General features: G+C 43.2%; 2 protein-coding genes across 6 annotated transcripts in view; one reads left to right on the forward strand and one right to left on the reverse strand.

The window, feature by feature from the left end:
• The window catches only part of runx1t1 (RUNX1 partner transcriptional co-repressor 1), a 59,807-nt gene that overhangs the window by 19,219 nt on the left and 18,023 nt on the right, over nucleotides 1-22,565 (forward strand). For all 5 annotated transcript variants that reach the window (XM_066673945.1, XM_066673950.1, XM_066673947.1 and 2 more), the window contains exons 2-3: nucleotides 18,592-18,729; nucleotides 20,589-20,830. In XM_066673945.1, the coding sequence (XP_066530042.1) occupies nucleotides 18,592-18,729; nucleotides 20,589-20,830 (380 nt within the window). The remainder of the gene's footprint in view (nucleotides 1-18,591; nucleotides 18,730-20,588; nucleotides 20,831-22,565) is intronic.
• lrrc69 (leucine rich repeat containing 69) overlaps nucleotides 17,931-22,565 on the reverse strand; it is a 55,178-nt gene continuing 50,543 nt past the window's right edge. Inside the window, exon 9 of the mRNA XM_066673954.1 lies at nucleotides 17,931-17,947. The gene's annotated coding sequence lies outside the window, so the exon portion shown is untranslated. The remainder of the gene's footprint in view (nucleotides 17,948-22,565) is intronic.

Below are 22,565 nucleotides of genomic sequence, written 5' to 3' on the forward strand. Positions count from 1 at the left end.
TCTGGCTATTGCCCTTTTAGTCTGTTAATGCGGCCAGTTGCTTAAAGAAGGGGAATTCATACGTAAGTCATGATCGGATAGTGATAGGAACCAGACATCTGAAGATAAATGCCACCACATGGAAAAGTACACAAACTGGGTAATAGACTGTTTTATTGATGTTTGGAGACTGAAATTCACATTGTAATTATTTTGTTGTTATGAGGCAAAATAGTATTACTTTCTAATTTACGTCTCAACAGTGAGAATTTGTGAGATCGCTTGGTTATTCTGGACATCAGGATTTTAACAGGTCTCTTTCATTCACGCTCCTCCAGTTATAAACACTACGCTTCAGTGGAAGCTCTTAAGCCCCATTGTTTCCCCCCTGTCTCATTGTCTTCTTATTACTCTTTCAGTCTGTTAATGCAGCCAGTTGCTTAAAGCAGCCATTTATCAGGGCCAGGACTTAGTGAGCGCTCCCCACTCCTCCCTGGACTTCTGAACAGCAGTGGCAGTGGACGCTAAGAAAAGCCATGGCTATTCCTTAAGCCTCTAAGTAAAGGCAAGTAAAGTGTAGCCGCTCTTTAGAAATGTACTCATTTAGCAGGAAGGGGCAAAAGGGAGCCTCAGGCTTTGTAGGCTTTTGTACTGTGCTGAGGAGAGGTGTGTGTGTGAAGTTGGAAGTGCTGGACACACATGAATGGAGAGAGGATTTTCTCACGCACGCAACACACTCCTAGCCTAAATCACATGCCAGGATATACTCGCTGCTGGTCCATTTCCTTTTTGTCATGGTAAATGGTGGTTTATGCATTTTTAATCTGGGATTCACATTTCTGCAGACATTTGCTTCCAAATGTTGTTAGGAGGCATAGGCAAATGCAAGAATTCACACGGGTCACTTAGGCCACCAAGATACTGAGAAGTACAGAAGCATGTTTAACACATATACACTGTATTATACGTTACAAGCGTGCTGCAGTACATAGAACAGTCATGTGTGCCTTGACTAATGTATTTTACATTTATAAGGACATTGATGTCCTGTTAGAAATCACAGTGTTTACAGTTAGAGTTTTTCCAATGCACAGAGGCCCATATTCTCCCCAAAAAATAGGTACACTGTAAAAAATTTCTTGTAAATTTTACAGTAAAATACTGGCAGCAGAGTTCTAAGGTATTTACCGTATTTTTAAAGGAACACTACTGTATTTCAAATTTACAGCATATTACTTTAATTGAGTAATACGATAACTTACTGTAAATACTGTGATTTACAGTAAAATACTGGCAGCAGAGTTCCCAGCCATTTACTGTATTTTTAAAGGAACACTAATCTATTTCGAATTTACAGCATATTACTGTAATTGAGTAATACAATAATTTACTGTAAATACTGTGACTTACAATAAAATACTGTAGCAGACTTGCTGTAAATTTACAGCAATTTTTTACAGTGTAGTGTTTTTGTTGTTAAAAGGGGATGTTGTGCATGTGTAACTCGTCTGGTCATTTGGGTCATTTGTGAAAAGAAAAACAAAATTCCAAAGCGACTGGCCTCTAAGGGACTAGGCTCTGTATTTTCACTGGCCGAAATGTGGCTTAATGTGGCCTGGGGCACTGGGCAGTAGGACAAGCTGACTCTGATGTGATAGACTTGTTTACAGAACGTTGTTGCTACTAGATGGCGATCCGTCACAGTTTTAATAATCACCATGGATGTGGTTATTCAAGATAGAGTGGTTTACTATAACACATATCTTACGCAGCTCCAATGAAAACCATTCATTCATCTTCCTTTTCCTTTCCACTGTTTTATTATGTTAAATTTATGCTACCAAACCATCACCACTGACGCTTTTTTTCCACTGTGTAATCCCCAAATGCAGTGTGTTCGGCCAGAAAAACTAAGAGAGAAAATAGCAGGAGAGAGAGAGAGAGAGAGAGAGAGAGAGAGAGAGAGAGAGAGAGAGAGAGAGAGAGAGAGAGAGAGAGGGAGGGAGGGAGTGGAGAAAGGATGCAAGAGGGATGCTGGCTGGGGTGAAAAGCTAAGGGAAAGAGGTTAAGAGAGAGAAGGGTGGAGGGGCTACATTTTTCCTTTTCCTCCTTAAAACATATTTTCTCTCTCTCTCTCTCTCTCTCTCTAGTGTTTTCTCCACATGGAGCTCATCTGCTGTTTAAGGCGGCTGGGAGAAATGCCTTCAAGCTGACAGGGACTGAAAGCCCAGACATATGTTAATCACATGCAGTGATGGCAGTCTGGGAGGAAGGGGAGAGAGAGAGAGAGAGAGAGAGAGAGAGAGAGAGAGAGAGCGAGAGAGATGGGGGGAAGAAAGGGGGAGGAGTGCCACTCTAGAGACTTAAAACCCAGCAGCGGCGGCAGCAGACGAATGCCTTTGTTAGGACTCTCCAAATTGATTTTTCTTTTTTTAATGAGGCTGCTGCTGCTGCTGCAGCTGTAGCTGCTACTGACATGAGGGTGGGGGGGTTGGGTGTTGTTTTAGAGGAAGGATGCAGCTCAGGTCGTACAGATGGGGAACACACTGTGCCTATATTTTCACTGGCCTAGATATAGTAAAAAATGTAGTAGGCCATGCATGTGCTGTATTCCCTAACACATGGATCTGATACCATTCTTCTCTGTTTGAATGGACTGACCTTACAGATGCAAACATGCCACATATTCGCTGGCCTCCGACGCCGACTTTATCTGGGTGTAGTAGTAAAAATTTGAGCTGAGTTTGCGTAAGTAGGAGCAGATGTGTATGAAATCACAGAAATGTCCTGAGTGCTGTTGTTTTTGGAGTGGTACGCCTAATGTGGAGCATATGAGAGCAGGGTCTAACCCAGGATTAGTCTCAACCCCAGCTTTCAGCATTTAACAGCCTTTCCTTTATCTGCACTCCTCCATCATGTGACCCGTATATCCCCTTCAGTTCAATACGGTTCTGTCCATAATGCTTTGGTTAAATGATGTGCAGTTCATTTCAGTTAGTGGTAGGTTCAGTCAAATTCAGATCATTTTAGCTCAGTTCAGTCCACTTCACTTTAGTTCACATTCGTTCAGGTGACCACTTTAATTCAGTTCAAGTTCCACTTTAGTTCAGTACCATTAAATTAAATCTGATTAGATACAGTATGTGATTCCGCTTATTTCAGACCATTATCTCTTTTATTGATATGACTAATGGAAAACCTTGTAAAATCTCTCTCTCTCTCTCTCTCTCTCTCTCTCTCTGTGTGTGTGTGTGTGTGTGTGTGTGTGCTGTCATAGTCTCAACCTTGGGATTCTCTGTGTGTGAGTGTGTGTATGACTATGTGTGTATTGGTGCGAGACCCCCGTGGCCATGTGTGCCCCCGTTGGTCCTAGGCGTGTCTGTGCAGTATCTAGTGGCGGCTCTCCATCTGCTTCTTACCCAGTATCCAGAGAGAGAGAGAGAGAGAGAGAGAGCGAGTGGGAGGAGAAGAGAAGATGGGGAAGAGGTAGCGGGAAAGAGTGTGTGTGTGTGTGTAAGAGAGAGGCATTTGGATACTTCTTTATTGGACTGCATTTGTAACTCCAGGATGCCAGGTGAGGCGGGACACCTTCCAATCTCAGGGTAGGAAATAATATTGACTCCGTATGTGCCATTATGCACTGTATCCACATTCGTACACACTGACTGTAATAATTACTAGCAGTTTCATTGTAAGTGCAGTGGCTCATATGAGCACAGTCAGGACGGGTTGATTAAGGCACTTCATTTAAGGCACTGTATGACTTTTTTGTATTTTGGCCCCGCTGAGTTCTGACAGGCCTCCTTCTATTTGTGTGATAATGGTTCATTTAGGGCTGCACGGTGAAATTGGAAGCGTATAGTGATCAGCAGATAATAGACTCATTTAAAAGTGACTGATGTTACAGTCTGATGTTTGATGCTGTAGTTATTGTTCTCTTCTATGAGAGTCTTTGTATTCTAGTCTCCTCCCACTGAACAAATAAATGCTGAATTTGAGACAGGTTGTAGAAGTCATTCTTGTCTTACCTGAACTAAATAAGCTGATATCCTTTAAAGGAGGGAAGACTAGTGTGTGTGTGTGTGGGTGGGTGGGTGGGTGTACTGTGCAGTGAAAAACATGATGCATGGACTTGTGTTTGATTCAAAGAGTGTGTATCCTTTCCACGTAAAATAAAATATAGCTGACATCAATGCAGTTCTCTCTTTAAGTTTACTTCCTTTTGGTAATGATTATGTTGTTGTAATGTGTAGGAATGATGTACATATTGGAATCAAGAGGACGAAGGGAACCACTTACTGTATCTCTGTGCTTCTGTATGTATGAACACGTTTCTGGCACAATCCGTGCTCTGTCATGTTACGTCTCTGTCAAAGTGGGTGCTGGAGAATGAGATAATAGTCACAAATGGAGGATAATGGGTGGAGATGAAATGCTTGCATTTGGAAGAAGCAAAGTGGAGTAGCGAGAAGGGGAAGTGGGGAGACAGAAGGAGGGAGAGAGAGAGAGAGAGAGAGAAAGAGAGAGAGAGAGAGAGAGAGAGAGAGAGACAGAGAGAGAGAGGGCAGCTGGCAAGTTGTGTGTGTATGGGGGTTGTAGGCAGCTCTGAGTGCTGCGTGCTCTCTGGTCTTCACAGATGGTGTTGTGAGACAGACTCTGCTGGCACTGCCCGCTCGCTGCTCTCCTGTGTGCCATGGGCACTGTGGCTCTGCCAGCCCGAGCCTACCCACCCGCTACTCGCGCTCTTTCTTTTCTGTCTCTCCCAGCCTCGTTTTCTCTCTCACGCCTGAGAAATGTTTGTCTATATCATTGTTTAAACTCGTTTTCTGAAGACGCAGTTTCACTGAAGGTGCCAAATGTATTTATGTGTGATAATATTCGGTGTAAGGCTAAATACCAGCCATAAAACATCAGAATTGGAGAGAGTCTGGCACCCTACGTCCATTTGTTAAAATTAGATATGAATCATTGTCAGAGTGAAAAGACATGTAGTACTCAAAAAACCCCTACCACTTTTAACGAAATTGTATTTTGAGAAAACGATGAAGCATGTAATCACTGCGAACATTTAAATATGCTCTAAACACCCCTCAGTCCATTTATCAAAACAAAACAGCATATAATACACTGATTTAATTCAATACGATTGTGATGTCACAAACAATAATGCATTTGTTTAATCACATGTTGAAACCATGCGGATTGTGTCAGCTCTGGAATGCTTTCTGAATGTGGCTCAATAAATAGCAGCCAATCAGAACAGAGATCATTTACATATAACATTCTTAAAGACAAAGCAGCTAAAAAAATATTTGCTTAAAGGTGAAAAAGGTACTAAAATGTTGTCGTGTGTTGTCATGTTCCTTTATAGTTTGTGCACGTGCCTCTTTTCATTAGGCGCTCTCGAAAAAGCATTTGTTTTTTAAGCATATGAATGGCTTTGTGGTCAGATGAAGTGTGTGTGTGTGTGTGTGTGTGTGTGTGTGTGTGTGTGTGTGTGTGTGTGTGTGTGCTGGAGGGGTCTGGAGGAAGCAGCTGCGAGAGAGAGCGTGTGCCAGGTCAGGGACACTTGAGCAGAACTGACACTGGTCTATTTCGGACACCCATCTGCACTGGAGCTACCGTTCCTCCAGGCCTCGGCGACGGACAATCTGTTCGCTCGCTGGCGCAGCGCCAGACTCAGTGCCGTCCATCTGTGGCAGGGACTGGAGTTCTCAGAGCTCCCTCTGCTCTGCCTGTGCTTTCTGCCTCCTGTATTAGCCACGCAGCTACTGCAGATTTGCCTATACACTTAGCGTAAACACATTACAATCTGTCTCTGAATGAAAGACTCTGGTGCATAGAGTTTTGGAGATAAAGTATCTTAAATGATTTTGGCCTGAGGCTAACTTCTAACGTCTTTATTTGGTGTAGACTCATTAAACTACAGGGTATTATTCACTCTCTAATTCCATTTACCAAAGTGCTCCTTCATTGGGAGGTTCTTCGTGACCGGAAGTGACTCTACTGTGAAGAAACATATTTACATTTATGTTGACCCTGTAGAATCAAATCATTCTTTTCAGAGAGCTTGTTTTGGCACATCAATCCTCCATGGGCCATAGAGAAATGTATCAGTGTGTGGAATCTAAGCTTTCTGTTTGCTGCCGTGTTTTATATTACTGTGTAAAAGCAGCATGAGGCTTTCTTTATTGTTGGATGCACTTTAAGTTTCACAGCGAGTGTGCCAACTGCTCACTCTGTAAGTGCTCGCTGCTGTTTTGTTTAATCATAACAACAATGAGGTTGAAATCTTTACAAACCAGTAAAATAAATGCGAAAGGATGGGTGAGAAGTCACAATACTACAAGAGAAAAGCGGAATAAACGGCAGCCACAGTCGGTGATCAGCCTTAAAGGGTTAAAGAAGTGCATGCATCATCTTTTTCCTGCCATTGTGGATGCTGCAGAGACCAGGTCAGGAGTTCACTCTTCTGCGCCGTACTAGACGTGTTGTTGTCCACAAGCCTCCTGCAGCCATAACAAACATGCAGCATGTCCATGACTGTTTGTGCAAACCAAGTTCACGCACAGTCACAAGAGACAGTATCCAGCTCTCCGAGTCCAAGTTTAATAGACAGAGCAAATGAAAACAAGGCCATTGCCCCAAGTTCAAGTGTTACAGACGGCCTCTCCAGAGTGCATTTAGCCATTAAGGAGCTGTGATGGCAGCCAGCGTGGTCATGGTACAGCAACGGCCTGAAGCTATGCCTCAGTCCTTTCCACTCCAAGCCATTAGCAAAGCAGCTAACCTCGGCCTCCCCCTCCCATACACCAAAGCACTCACGGTGGAAGTGCCCTGACGTTAGGTCAGCAACCACCATCTCCTGCTTCTCCAGCCTGCCAGATGTGACTCAAATCCTTTTTAAGGTCTTGTAGAGGGGAGGGGTAGAGAGAGGGTGAACGAGATAGGAGGGGAAAGAGAAAGAGAGAGAGAGAGAGGTGTTTTTGTGTTTTGAGTTATTGGGGGTGGGAGGCTGAGTTGTTTTCTGAATCTGGTTCTACTTAGTAAATCTCCATCCTGCACTGCATTTCATAAATTGTCTACATATTTTTCTGAGCACAGGACTTAACTCGCTCTAATTTTTAACACATGGCCTCTGTCATGTGATATTTTCAAAACACTTGCAGACGGACGTCCCAGCAGAAATATACCGTCATCCTGCCGCCAGGTCTCTCTTCTTTCTTTCTTTTCTGCTTTTTTTTTCTTATTCCCGCTCCCCCTTCTCTTCTCTCCGGCTCCTTTGCTCTCGTTTTCATTCTCTCCTGCTTCTCCTTGATCACAAAGCTGTGTTTTCAGTTAGCAGGGTCGTATATTATCGGCTCACATTTTTGGGTGTAATAAAATAGCGTTTTCCTGATGTAAAACATGAGCCTCTTTATTATCTGTCGAAAATTGATTTGGCATTTATAGCCGTGGACTTGACTTCTTTTAACATCAGAGGCTGTGTGAGCGGTGCAGTTGTTGCCGTGAGATCACAGTGATCCACTGTAGTCCGACCAGAACCAGAGAGAATCAGCCTATAGACTGGGGTCAGCCGCTCACACCATTTTTTTGTTCCATGGCATTTATCAAATTTCAGTCTGATCCCAAGGACGGCAAATAAATAACAATACATTTGTACATTTGCGACACAATGTGCCGTATCATACAAGTGTGTTTTGTACACTTATTACTAGAAACGAGGCAGGACAAGAGTGTGGGGCTTCCTCAGTCGGACTATAAACACAATTCTCTGTTTGTTCGTACTGAGCATTATAAGATAGCACTATGTGCACCTATGCTCTGACATTGCAGTTGCACCGTTGAAAGTGACAGTGGTAATGTGTATACACCGGCAACCAGTGCTAAAATCCTTCAATGACAATGTGTCACTCCTGAAGCGTGAGTAAATCTCACAGAAATGTTTGACTTTGTTCTGTTAATGAAAGTTCACAGGGTTCAAATAAAAAAACAAGGGCCAAACACCATGTTGGAGCCTTGCCAAACCAAGCCAAGTGTCTAGGTGAACGACACTGCATGCTCTCTCTCTCTCTCTCTCTCTCTCTCTCTCTCGCTCGCTCTTTCCCCCTCTCTCACGATCTTCAGCTGGCATCTGCGGGTGCCAGGAAGCTGAGTGAGTCATTGACTTGAGAGTTGGATGAGTTTCAGATTAGCGTTTGAAAGCACTAATCTCAGTATAAAAGCTCTTTTATTGACAAATGCTCTAATTCTGCCTCTTCAGATAAGAAGTTAGTAAATAATTATTTTCTATTTGTTCAAAACATGTTGGAAATTGCAGGACCGCTTGTAGCGTGATTGCAAAATTGTATTCCCATTTCAATTATGTGTCTGTTGGTAGATGAGGCAGCGAGGGGGGAGATTACAGTACAAGCCGTCTTTATTTTCATTTTTTTGTGAGTTCCCCCGTGAGGTCTTACACTTACAAAAGCTCTCAAAAGATTTTTTTTTCAGTCCCTTTTTGCCTGGCAACAAGATACCGCACAAATCTCTGAGATTTCAACGGATGCGTAACGGGGACCGTGAATCACTTTTATTGTTCCTCAACACTTGTTTTCTTCCTCTATGCTTCATGCCAATAGGGTCTTATTTCAACAGATGGTTAAAACAGACGTTACTATAAATCCATTCCTACGAAGAGTGGAGAAAAAAAAAGAGAGAAAGACACTTCCGCCCTTAAATGCTGCATCTGTTTTATTGGTCAGTTTCTTTTATTTTGAGACACGAGGCTTTATTTTGAAGCGTATCAGCAGATGGTTCTCCATCATCCATATTTATGGCAGGGAGTAGTCTTTATGTTGTTATTGCCCTGTAAGACTGCACTGGCCGAGTGTTGCTCTATATTCTGGACTTGCTGTGAGCGTCCACTCGGTGATGTCCACTTCCTCCACGTCAGCACTGGTGTCAGAAGAGAGATAGCATTATTTAAAAGAGTTGATTTTACTCCCGCCCACTGATCTTTGGCCTTGAGAGGAATGTAATTGTCACCCTGGGATCTGAATGAAATTAAAACGCAGTTAGGAAAGTTGTAGCTGTTTGATTTCATCCTGCATCATGGGGTTCTCACTGAAATGGCAGCTGTCATTCATTTTCATTAACACATTGTCACATGAGCGCTAACGACAAATAGAATTGTCACATCGTCTTAGTGTAGCTGGGTCTAACCCTTTGAACCCTAGGTGTATTATTCAGGTATTAGCCTTAAAACCTATAATTGTGTGACTACAGTTGATTCACTGATTTGGAACCACTCTGGATTAGGGCTGGACAATATGGGGAAAATATATCACATTATTTTTCTGTCAATATTTTTGATACAATATCATTTCAATATAGATATTAACTCAACTTTATTTATAGAGCACTTTAAAAAACAACAACAGCTGGAACAAAGTGCTGTACAAAGATGGTTATAAAACAAAAGCTAACCAATAAGGAGAAATAAATAAAATAGTATAACCGTGTACAATCCACTGAAAAAACAACAAACAAGAAACATGACATCACCATTAAATATAGACCTATTGGCTTTGTCAATATTTATAACTTTAAACTGAGTGCGGAACTGACGACCTGTAATTAACATCAGTTAGTAACAGATGTTGTAAATAATGTATTGATAATGTATTAAAATGTGTTTAAAAATCATATAATTGTTATTGAAACAGATAGATAGATAGATAGATAGATAGATAGATAGATATTAAATAATTGTCCAGCCCTAATCCATATTTATACACCTGCTGATGCTGTGACAGATGTTGATATATAAACTGTAAATAAACAATTATAAAAGAATAAGGTACAGTTATGTTCCTTAATTAAAGCTACCCCCGTGGTGACAGTTTTTCTGACAGTGTAGAGGAGTGGAATTCTCTGGAGTGATGGCGCTCCATCCTTTGGGATGAGCAGGAGTGGTGTGTGTGATACAGAACTAATCATGAGCTCACTAGTGTTTATGGGGTTGAGTGCAATCAAAATCTCACAGCGGTTCCACCAAGTCCCTGCGCGTAACTTCAGAAGGAACCGTCGGAGGAGCAGGTGTTCTGTTGGGTCTGTAGTGCGGTGTGCATTGGCAGGATTTGTAAACGTTATGAATGTCTCGAGGACGGAAACGTGGAGGAAATAAAGGTAGGCGGGCTCTTTAAATATTAAAGTGTCCAGGTTGTTGGGAGCTGTCGGCGGTGGGCGGGTGGGCTGGTAACTCTTGAGTGAGCGCGGGCTGATGAAGGTCCCCTCAGCCCTCGCGTCATTTGATGGGACGGAATGGAACGGCGGCACACCACCTGGCGCCGGCCAAGCGAGGATCGGGAAACAAGCGAGCCTGGGGAGTGCTCTGGAAAAGAGAGGGCTCGGGGAGAGAGAGAGAGAGAGAGAGAGAGAAGAGGGGGGAGTGGGAGGGAGAAAGAGAAGGATAAGGGAGAGAGAGAGAGAGAGAGAGAGAGATAGTGTGGAGGGGTTGGGGGAGTGGGGAGGGGGTCGAGGGGGATAGAGAGTTAGATAGAGGTCCAAGGGGACAGGCCCTGCTGTAGGGAGAGTGAGAGGAATAAGTGTGGGGGAATGAGCTCCAGGACGGCGGGGGCGTTCATACATCTTCTCTGACAAGCAGAAGGGGTTTGATGGGCCACGCTCTGCGCGCTGTTCCATCTGGCGGAGATGATTGCATGGTGCACAGGCGTGCGGCAGGTTCATAATGTATTCTGGAGGGGGGGAGAATGCACTTGCATACCAATGCAAGCCTCCAGCTCCCCCCAACTTCACCCTGAGCTCCAGATACTCCGAACGGCGGCAGAATTCCAATTATCCAATAACTTCATGTCCCTCGCGTGCCCCTCATCTTCTCATCCCTACAAAATATCTGTGTTTGTGTGGAAAAGTAATGTTTTGTTGAGTTTCTTTGTCAAACTGTTTATGAAAGTTGGCTTCTTCGGTAGGAATTAAATAAAAATAGGATATTTTCTGTTCAAAACAAGCTTCTCCATTTTGGTCATTTCTGTATCATAATTTTTAAAAACACACATTTCATAAAGATAATATATACATTTATTTACATATTACAGTAAATATATTGTATATTTTCTACAGTGAGGTCAAATATTCACTTTGAAAATCAGCCAAACGTGTTATTTGATCAGGGGTGTCAGTTATGTGTGTATGTGTGTGTGTGCGTGTGTGTGTTACAGCCTGTCCGAGCTGAGTGGGGCTCAGTGTCTGGCTGGAACGGTGCTGTTGTCATGTCATTTCGTGTATTTGCTGCTTGTGTTCTATGAAGCGTTTCCTGCGAGAGGTGCCCTCTCTCTCCCCCCTCTCCCACCGCCTGACCTCTCTGTGATGAGTGTGAGGCTGAGCCCGCCGGCAGCGGCCCCTTGCTGAACCACTGCCATCTTGTCAACATTAGCGCGCAGCTGACTGGGTCCCTGTGGCTCTCGGGTGTCCAGCTTTTCACATCGGCAAGAAGTGGCACTGGACAATATTGATCTAAATCAATAATGGGGTATTTCTCAAAAATGTATCACAATGACAAAAGGTAAATGTATTAAAATGTAGCCTTTTCAGGAGAGACATGATTTCAGTTTAGATTCAGAGGAATCTGTAGGAATATTTCTACTCCTCCAAAGTTCAGTCTTAGAAGTTGGGTACATTCACTACTTCTCATTATCATGTGGAACGACGTGAAGGCCTGGGCTCTGGGGCGGTCAGTCCGTTGATCTCAGAACATCAGCAGCTTCTTTTAAAGAAATGGACCAAAAGTAGATGCATTTGTTTTTCTTGAAATACTGTCAAGTTTGTGTTATTTATCAGCATCATTATAATAATAATAAAAGTAACCTTGTGTGTGAAGCTCATGCTTTTGCTTCCACCTGCAGTGATGAACCGTGTGGATTGTTTACCAGCGTTAGGAAAGGCATTATAGAAAATGTGAGATAACTATTCATTCTGAGCAGAGCTGATGTGTGTGAGGCGCTCGCAGCAGGTCTAATATACACCAGATATCAGAGATTCCACCAAGCTTCTGCTGCACTAATGCACAAAAGGTGAGTGAATACTGCAGGAGCTGCTGTGTGGGAGGATAAATCTAGTTTGACTCTAACCCTCACGAAATGACAACGCAGTTTTGTGGCTCCTTGTCTATATTAAATCCATTTCAAATTGGGGCCCGTGCGGCATCGACTGAAATGTTATCCTACCGACATTTTAATATGTGTTGGGTAAATTGATAATAGTCTTTTATTTATGAACTTGTTTCCATTCCGTACCCTGTGCACACCGACATGTATTTTAACGATCCCAGAATTCACTGAGGGCAGTCACTGCAGTGAGTGATGTAACAGATATGCAACTATGGCAAAGCAAGTGATATCAGACCATAAGAAAAACAGAGCAGCAGTGGGCTTTAGCTGTGCATGTTACAGAGGAAAAGGTCTATCTGAAGCTGACGGGTTACATAAAAAAGACCAGATCTGGCGGGTGGGGGATGATGAAACTGAAGGCATTGGTTTCTCGCTGTGGGATGCGCTCGGTGTGTTTAGCTCCACTGTTTCGCCATGGATGAAAGGAGGTAAATATAAATTTTTTTAATGACTCACACTTCTGGCCCTAGAAGTTGGTTGATTTTCAAAATGTTTCATTGTTGCGTTTTCGTTTGAACTGCTTCCTTCTTCTTGCGCGATTCTCAAGTGGAGATATGCAATCGTTTGCCGGGTCCATACTGAGGTACAGAGATAGCGGAGGCCCAATCCAGCAGCTCAAATCCTGTTAGGAGGATCATTCAGTAGCAGCCCTCACAGCTGCTCTCTGATTTCCATCCACACACTGCAAGGGACAGATAGCAAACACAGCTGAAAGTCTAGAACATTCCTCCAGATCCGAACAGCTACTCCAATGGAAGGCTCGCTAATTTACGTGCCATTGGATATTTCAGATATTTCGGCTCGGGAGGTGCTGGACGGCACCGATAAGATTCAGTATGGCAGCATTTTTCATATATTTCACAATTTGAGGGATTGCATTAATGAAGGTAACAAACCCATGCTTCCTGAGCACTCTGTTTAGAAAGAATACCAATGCAAGCCTGGAGTGTTTGCTCTGTTCAGCTTTTCTTATAGTGGCACACTTATAAACCTTCAGCAGTTCTTTAAGTTGTAAAAACAGTCAGTGACCAGGAGGATGGTGAAGATGAACAGCATTGAAAGATCAGTAAACCAGGGGTAGAGGAACGAATGATGGTATTTTTTATAACGGTAAAGTATGAAATGTGCTGCATGTCTAGGGTAGTTTCCCAGAGGGCAACGTAGTTTTAAAGGAACACAGTGTAAGTTGTGTTACATTTGTAACAGCTGTGTGACTGCGACAGTCTGTGAGGAGTTTGCTGTGTTCTCCCTGTGTCTGCATGGGTTTCCTCCGGGTGCTCCGGTTTCCTCCCGCAGTCCAAAAACACACGTTGGTAGGTGGATTGGAGACTCAAAAGTGTAAAAAGGTGTGAATGTGTGAGTGTGTGTCACCCTGTGAAGGACTGGCGCCCCCTCCAGGGTGTGTTCCTGCCTTGTGTCCAGTGATTCCGGGTAGGCTCCAGACCCACCGCGACACTGAACTGGATAAGTGGCTATTTTCCTGGGTTCCAGTTACAGCACTCTACTGAAATCACTGGGGAGGGTAAGGAGAAAGGGTAGTGTCCTACTCTCATCCAAAGTTACATTGTGCATTTTCTACAGTGTTTAATCCAGAGTAGCAACATCAGCTCTGTTTGCATTTGGATGAATCCATTTCCTCTTCCTTTATTTTAAATATAAAAGTACACTGGACCTTATATTAAGGATGTATTAATTTTTTTTGCCATGAAAATCCACACAATTCCTGATTTTTTTCACTGACAGCGCTCCTGTGTGATGCTCACTCACAATGCGACTCACTGCTGCATGTGTAAATTAAGACCATGACTGGGATTTTGGACGACAGTCAGGCGCATCACCACAGCTGTTATCAATAATTATAGATTAACTGATAAACGGCCCCAGGCCTCCCACAAAACCCGGACTAGTCTCATGAAGCGGGACTGCTGATCTAAACCCAACATTGGTGCTTGCCCTGGGGATAGACAGACGATACAGCGGTATATGTAGGTGTCTCACAAGGACCTTGTGAGGTTCTAGTCTGTATTTCTTCACCTTTGCTGTATGGGTTGAGGCACAGCTGCCCTGTCTGTGGTAACCAATGCCTCCTGAGTGCAGCTGCTATTGACTGGCATTCAGCACTCATGAAAAATGACAAGGCATGGAGTGAAGATGAGGCTGTTTGTGCTTTTTAAGGCTCCGTTCACTGTGGCGTTTAAAGGCGATCTATATTATTCTAGCACTCTTTTGAAAAGTAATAAAAGACCTTGGCGAAGAGGAAAATGGAAAGCACTTCAACGGCCTTCCTGGGAGCCGCATTAAATCTCTGGCTGCATCAATAACCATCGCAGGCCGCCTAATATTCATTTGTGCACCGATTTCCCGTTCTTTAAGGCAGACTAACCGGCAAACAAACACACCATGCGCGTTAACTTTCTGCCGATTAAGTCTTATCAAATCAGCGAGGGATGATCCTGGCTGTGGTTTGTGATTGAGGCTGTTTAAAATTCCTGTAAAAGAGAGCGAGAGAGCTCATTTAGACGCCTCTGCACCTGCATCGTGCAGCCATGTGCACGCAGGACACCCCAGCAGCATTTCAGACGCCTTTTTTTTACGATGTTATTTGATAGATCCCTTTTGAGTATAATGAAAGCCGTAACTGCAACTGTGCATTTGCACTAGACTTTCTTTGTCAGGCCTGGAGTTTTTAGTGAGATGTTGTTGAGAATGAGTCATATCATTACTGCTCCATTGTCTGTTTGCACTTTGCACTCACGGTGGTGGAGATGAAATGAGATTACCACGAGAAGAGAACAGATGTTTCCTTGCATTTTTTTTTCTCTCTCAGTTCTCTTTCTGTTCTGATTTCTGTGGATTTTTTTTTTTATTTCACATGCTATTGATGTGTCTGCTGAAAAGGGAAAGGTATTATGATGACTAGGACTTCGCTCAAACAAAGGGAAAATGTGCACCTTAAGTATGCGTTGCGTTTAAACCCTCCAAGATGAAATATTAAATGTGAATGTGCTGAAGGAATTACACTGGGCTGAACATGTCTGAATAAAGGGAAGATGTAATTTTCACATTGTCGCATAGTCCCATGTGTTCCAGCTTCTCAGGCTGACAGATATTGATGGAGAACAAATTGTAAATTCACAGTCTTTTTTTTTTCTTTCTCCTTCAGCCTTGTGTCTCCATGGGGTCTGATTCTCATTCTGTGTTCTCTTGGTACATGTGTTGAGCTGTGTGGATTAAAGCCGAGCCCATTACTTTATCATCCATCTCTGTCAGGCGTGGAACAGGGATGAGTTTCTCATGCTTCAGGCTTGTGTTTGCCTCCTCCGCTCCGCAGTCCAATCATAACATTGACCCGGGTGTTAATCCCTAATTACACATGTGTACGCAAAAGCAGCTTTTGATGTTGCCCAGGGCTACCGCCTGGTCCATGGCTAAATTGAGAAGGATTCTTTAAACACCTAGACCGTTTCTGACATCGTTATTTTGCTGAATCTTTTTTGATGAGGCTTTCTAATAACAATAATCACAGAGTGTTGGCATTTTAAGTGTTTCCTTGTGCTCTGGACATACTGCCTTTATTCATTCCACACTCACAGTGGCAGCTCAAATGACTCATCAACGTCAGAAGCGGTCATGTTTTTAACATTTCAGTGCGATCCATTGGCCGCATGCTGCTATTTTAATGTTAAATCAAGGTTTAGTGCTGCATCCTGTTCCCCTCCATCACCAGTCCCCCCAGACCCCAATTAGGATCTCTCATCAGAGGCTCTGTCTTCTCGCCACACTACGGCCAAAATTAGATCATTTGATCCGTGCCTGGTTTAACGTGGAATACGAGTGTGTGCCAAAGCTTGACTAGAGTATGTTCTTAATGTCCCTTTCATGGGAGTAACTTTACAATTACATTTTAACAGTTAATATCCATATTACCTTTGGATTATGTGTTCTCCTAGCACAAAGCTTTCATATTGATCAAAGTGTCTGTTCGTTTGTTTGTTGTTTTATTTATAGAAAGTTTCAATGGAAGTCAATGTAAAAAGATTTAATTCCAAATCATTTTGGAGCGTTCCTATGGGTCCATTAATTGTGAAATGTTCTCACGGTGTTAAGGAGAACTGACAAAAATGGAGATACGTGTTTTTCTTTGGCTACAGACAGTCATTCCTCATACAACACTCACATAGGCATTTCAGTACTGCTCAAACAAAAATGTACAGGCTTTATATAAAATGAGATCAGAGTTAACGACGAGGGATGCTTGTTGAAATAAGCCTTTATATGTTTTAAAGCATGTTTGTCTTTTTTCTCACCTACGAAGCTAGTGCTGGAGTAATGTCACCTTACAGATGCTTTCCTTCTTAGTGTTACTGAGTAACCTTTCGTGGGTTTTACTCTTTTGCCCTTCGAGTGGAAAACAAACAAGAACGCAATGACCACTTCATCAGTGCTGGCTGGAAAGAGCGGAAATGAGTGAAAGAGAACAAGAGAAAGTAGTTCCAGCAGAGCTGGATTTACTATTATTTTTTTTTTACTGCTGAGCCTGGTTTGAGTCTGTTATCAACAGAGAGGACTGGGTCTGTTTGGGGACGGGGTATCAGCCAGATTAACCACGCACACTCGCACATGTGTTTAGGGTTCACAAACACACACACAGATACACAGACAAGATACGTGGGAGAAACCGGCCTGCAGAGTTCAAATTCCCACTTTGTTATCTCCTCTGCTCTGTTCTGGCAGGCGTCCACTGGTCTGAGGAGATCAACCTTTCATTGGGAAAGGGACGTTTAGACCCCCCCTGGACCCTCTGCTTTGAGGTTGTCTGGCTGTTTATTAGGGCCTGAAGAGTACACTGTTAATGCGGTTGGTATGTCTTGTGTATTCACATAGGTGTCGAGGGCAAGTTTTGTTTCAGAAATTTTACTCGCGTGATTTTAATGTACAGCTGGGATTTATTACATTGGCAATTTCTTGCTGGAATGTATGATATCATGTGCTATTTGAAGTACTCTACAGGTCTTTAGGTCCAGATGTGAGTGTTCCTGAAATGCCGCATCTGTTTTTTCATTTCCTGACTAGCTTTTCGCTTTTTGGTATGAGGGTTTGAACAGATGCTAAAGTTGTTTAAGGCCTAGGCAACTAATCAATCCTTTAAGTGATTCCTACATGGCATCGCTGCCGACCCAGAAATCCATCCCCTAAATATGACAACACACTTTAGGCCCCGAGTGTGACATCTCCATTTTCTCCGAGACGACTGGCTCCAGAAGGCCGTGACTAAAGCGTCATCATGGAGCTGTTGCGTCGCTTGAAGAGTGAGCTTTTAAAGCCCTGCTTATCTAACAGGCTTAGGCTATCACTGCCTCTCTCACTGCACTCTACCTCCGCCCCCCTCCGTCGTCCCGTCTGCCACAGGACTGCCCCGTCCACATGCCCCTGTGTTCTCACACATACATGTGGCCTTGTCTGTGGGAAGAGTGTGTGTATGTGTTTGTGTGAGGAATGGAGGACAGCTGTCTCATATCTGGAACATGTTCTCTGATCGCCCTAATTCCATCTGCCCACCTCAGATAGAAGCGAATGGCACTACTAGGATCGGGTAGTATGATGCTATTATTCTAGAGTATGGTTTTAGGAAAAAGTTGCTATTTTTTTAAAATAAATACGCCATTTGAAAATGATGTGACAGACTTTTTATTATTTTTTTCTTTTGATTCACAGTAAGCGAGAAATGCCCCCTTCTTCAGTAAGACAGGACCAGTCACAACACAAAAGTTCTGTCTTCACTGTGGTGATGTCATGTGCTGATAGGAAGAACAGAAACAAATAAAACAGCTTCCTCGAGCTACCGCGGAGTGATTAAACCCAGCTCTGTTCACTCCATCAGTTACCATGGTGCAATTAAAACCCATTACTTGTGTCCAACAACAGCCCCTCTCCCAACCCCCAAATGCCCGCCTGCGGTAACACTTTGTACCATGGCAATGCTTGGAAACGGTATGACAGCATGATTAAATGTGTTACCCCCATCTTATACTCCACCTTTCCCCTGTCTGTTTGCTCTCGCATGGCTTCACTATGGGTGTTTGATAAGACTGTTTGCTTTTCACACACAGTTAAAAGCTGCTGATGGCAGGCATTGTCCTTAGGTCCAGATCACACTAATTCAACATGCGTGGCACAACCGTATTGACCTGCTGCATCATTATCCTCACAATAGTTCAATCTTTACTCTCAGTGGCAGTAAATAGAATTGTTTGGTGTGTGTATGTGTGTTATGGGTTTGCTATGTTTACCTTTCCTGATATTGATACAAATACAGAAACATATGAAATGTAGACATTAGGACAACAACTAAGGATGAGAATGTATTAATTGCAGAAGTAGAAGTAGAAGTTCTAACTCTCTCTCTCTCTCTCTCTTTCTCTCTCTCTCTCTCTGGCTGTAGATCGCACTGAGAAGCGCTCCACCATGCCCGACTCACCTGCCGATGTGAAAACACAGTCCAGGTTAACTCCACCTACCATGCCTCCTCCCCCCAGCACGCAAGGAGCTCCCAGAACCAGCTCCTTCACCCCCACCACATGTGAGTATCTCACTAACACACACACACACACACACACACACACACACACACTTGATTTTACAACTTTTAGTCTCTGAACTTCAACCAAATTTCAACCACAATTCAATTTCATTTGAATATTTGGTACTACATGGACTCATTTCTAATCAAGATAGAGAGTTACTGATAAAAAAAAAAGTGCTGTTCTTAGGAAGGAGACTAGTAATAGCACCCCCCTGTGGAGAGTTTAAGGTCTGCTAAACATGAGTGAGTGAGAGTGCTACAAACCAGGTCCATGAGGTTCTTTGCATTACAAATTACACAGATTACACAAATGCCAATATTGGGGCCATAAATACACTGAACCAAGTTTTGTAATTGATGACTTTCAAAATGTCTAGAAAATTTTATATCACAAAAAAGTTTGTTTATGTTTATTTTTCATATTATTATTATTATTGTTATTATTATTCATACTACCATTTAAATTCAGTGTAATTGCTAATTTCACACACAAATATAATGTACACCATCACACAATTCCACCTGTTTACAGCCTACAATGTTCTCGCCAGTGTCCAGGAGCCTTGCTCTCTGCTGTCTACTGCTGGCTTACTGTCTGAAAGAGAGGAAGGAGAGAGAGAGAGAGAGAGAGAGAGAGAGAGAGAGAGAGAGCGAGAAAGGGGAAAGCATCACGCATGAGAGCCCAGGGGACTGCCTGAGCAACTCCGTATCAAAGCCAGGCTCACCGCTCCCTCACAACCCTGACGGAGGGTAATTGAGTAGTGCTGTGCTGTCAGCAGTGCTAACATGCTCCTCTCTCCCTCTCCACTGCCAGATCCCTAAAAAACAGATCACTCGGACTCTGCAATTAGCGCTTATGAAAAAAATGAAAAAAAGGGGGAAAAACAGCAAGCTGGCTCCAAAGCAATGAGGAGCCTTTTAAAGGCAGACTCTAATTACACATGCTGAAGGTTTAACAAAGCAAGTGCTTTGATTTCCCCCCATGTAATTGTTACCAGATGCAGCTGAAGTATCTCGTTTCTGTGCCGTTGGAGAGAGGCCAGGCAGGCGAGGCTATCACACAGCCTAATCTCATTAGAGAGACGTTGACGCCATGCTGGATTCACCCCCCCCCCCAACCCTTGCGTATGGTTCACATCATCACACTGGGCACGTTTGACCACATCCATTCTCCCCTGCTACACTTCATATGTCTGATGTTCACTACAAGAACACATGGCTACACCCTTAAGGCCACCAGCGCTGATTGGAAGCAAATGCTGCTGTGTTGCATGAGACTTGAGGAAGTTAGGCATTATCGGTTGCTTCCAGTCAAACATGGTGCTTGATTACAGTACGTTTTGATTTCAGCTTTGGATTTTGGCCCTTTAATAGTTTGGACTGGGTTAAAAGCATCGGACATTAGCCCCATACGGTCCCACTGAGCAAACAGACAACAGATTGGGATTTGTTTGGTTTGGATTTATATTAATAAAGATTTTTAACTTTTGAAAGCAATTGATTCATGTTTTGGAGATTGAGATACAGAAAATCTAACTGAATGCAGTGTATTGGTTGAAATATGGCCAGTTACCATCAAAGGTTCTGTCATTTCTCCATCTGTCTCTAACTGTCTTTAATATTTTATAGTGCTTGTATGTGTATTTAACTGGGTGCAATAAACTGTTTAGCTGTTAAATTGTCAAATAAATGTAAAAAATAATTTCTGATTCATTGTGTTTAGTAATCGGGATAATTACCATAGAAATATACCACAATACTGAACACCAAAACTAGCATTAACATGAGGCGGGCTCCTAGGCATGCTTCTTGGTTGCAGTGTTTGGTTGTTGATATCTCTCTTTCTGTATTTACAGTAACAAACGGCACCAGTCATTCTCCTACTGCGCTGAACGGAGCTCCTTCTCCACCCAACGCTTTCAGCAACGGCCCTTCATCCTCGTCCTCCTCCTCTCTGGCCAATCAGCAGCTCCCGCCAGCCTGTGGAGCGAGGCAGCTCAGCAAACTAAAGCGGTTTCTTACCACGCTACAGCAGTTCGGCAACGATATCTCACCTGAGATTGGTGAACGTGTTCGCACACTAGTGTTGGGCCTCGTGGTGAGTCCATACATGTTTTTAATTTAGTCAACATAGACCTTTCAAAAGTGCCAAGGTTGTCATGTCAAACCCTGAGACCAGTGTAGTATCATCACATGTTGCAAATAATTAATTTCCTGTTTTAATTTAAAAATACAGTGAAAACAACACATATGTAATACACCAATAATTATTTTTTTTCATTCATTCATCCATTATCTGTAACCCTTATCCAGTTCAGGGTCGCGGTGGGTCCAGAGCCTACCTGGAATCATTGGGTGCAAGGCGGGAATACACCCTGGAGGGGGCGCCAGTCCTCCCCAGGGCGACACAGACACACACACACACACACACACTCACATCTACAGACACTTTTGAGTCGCCAGTCCACCTACCAACGTGTGTTTTTGGACTGTGGGAGGAAACCGGAGCACCCGGAGGAAACCCACGCAGACACAGAGAGAACACACCAAACGCCTCACAGACAGTCACCCGGAGGAAACCCACGCAGACACAGAGAGAACACACCAAACTCCTCACAGACAGTCACCCGGAGGAAACCCACACAGACACAGAGAGAACACACCAAACTCCTCACAGACAATCACCCGGAGCGGGAATCGAACCCACAACCTCCAGTTCCCTGGAGCTGTGTGACTACCTGCTGCACCACCGTGCCGCCCTAATTATTTTTTTAAATTGGTTTATTTATTATAAACAGTTCAACACACACTCGTATATATATATATATCACTATCAGTGATTGGATAGACATCTACAATTGTAAATAGATTGAAATTAAAATTGAAAAAGAGTGAAAACTGCAATAAACAACAAGACACTGGCAGCAAATATAGGACCCAAGATAAATCCTAGTGTCTGTGTCTCATGTGACTTGGAGTGGGCTGCTGGCCTTGAAACACTGATCTCTAACTACAAATTAAGCTGCATCTCGATATTTTCAGATGATTTTTGATGATCTTGGATCTTACATCATTAAACACAAGAGGATTTGCTGTATAGAATATGTAATATACATAGGCACAAAAAAAGCATGCCTTTCTGACAGTCACAAACAATCCTGCAGAGGCGAGTACAGACGACATGAAAGGATTTGTGTTGTTACTCCTTCCCTTTATAAGGATTTTGTCTTGTCTGCAACAAAAGCAGTGGGAAAAAAAATAGCAGCTCATCCAGAAAATTGGATGTAGACATCTGCAGCTGGGTCCAGCGACATACTGTACCTGGCCACAGATCCAGCTGACGGAACACGTAGCTATGGCCAAGGAAGTATTTCTATGAATAATATCGAGTTATGAAATAAGTGGTGGCAAAATAAGTGCGCCTGTACCAGAGGAGGGCCGCTTTAATTAGCCTCTCTGAAGGAAGGCTTTTTTTTGGCGTGTGTTTGTTTATTTTTCACAGTGTCTACACGCAGAGGCTTCCTTGTGTCCCCTTGGCTTCCATAGCTCTCTTTAATACGCTCCCCTCTCTGCCTTATTGAAAAGAGTGACACACTTAATTAGCGCCGGCGATGCTGGAGAAAAGCTCAGGAGGCTTTCTGGCTGTCAAAACAGGCCGCTGCAATCTGGGCGAACAGATGTAAGCCTAATGTAACAAAATTCAGGTCTGGGAAATGAGGAAAAAGCTGTGTATTTTTCTCCAATGCGCACTCTCTCTCTCTCTCTCTCTCTTTCTCGCTTCCTTTTTTTCCTGTTCTTTTTTTTCACACTCCTTCTTGGAAATAACATCTTGA

Source organism: Hoplias malabaricus, chromosome 6, assembly GCF_029633855.1.
Source record: "Hoplias malabaricus isolate fHopMal1 chromosome 6, fHopMal1.hap1, whole genome shotgun sequence".
Taxonomy (NCBI): domain Eukaryota; kingdom Metazoa; phylum Chordata; class Actinopteri; order Characiformes; family Erythrinidae; genus Hoplias; species Hoplias malabaricus.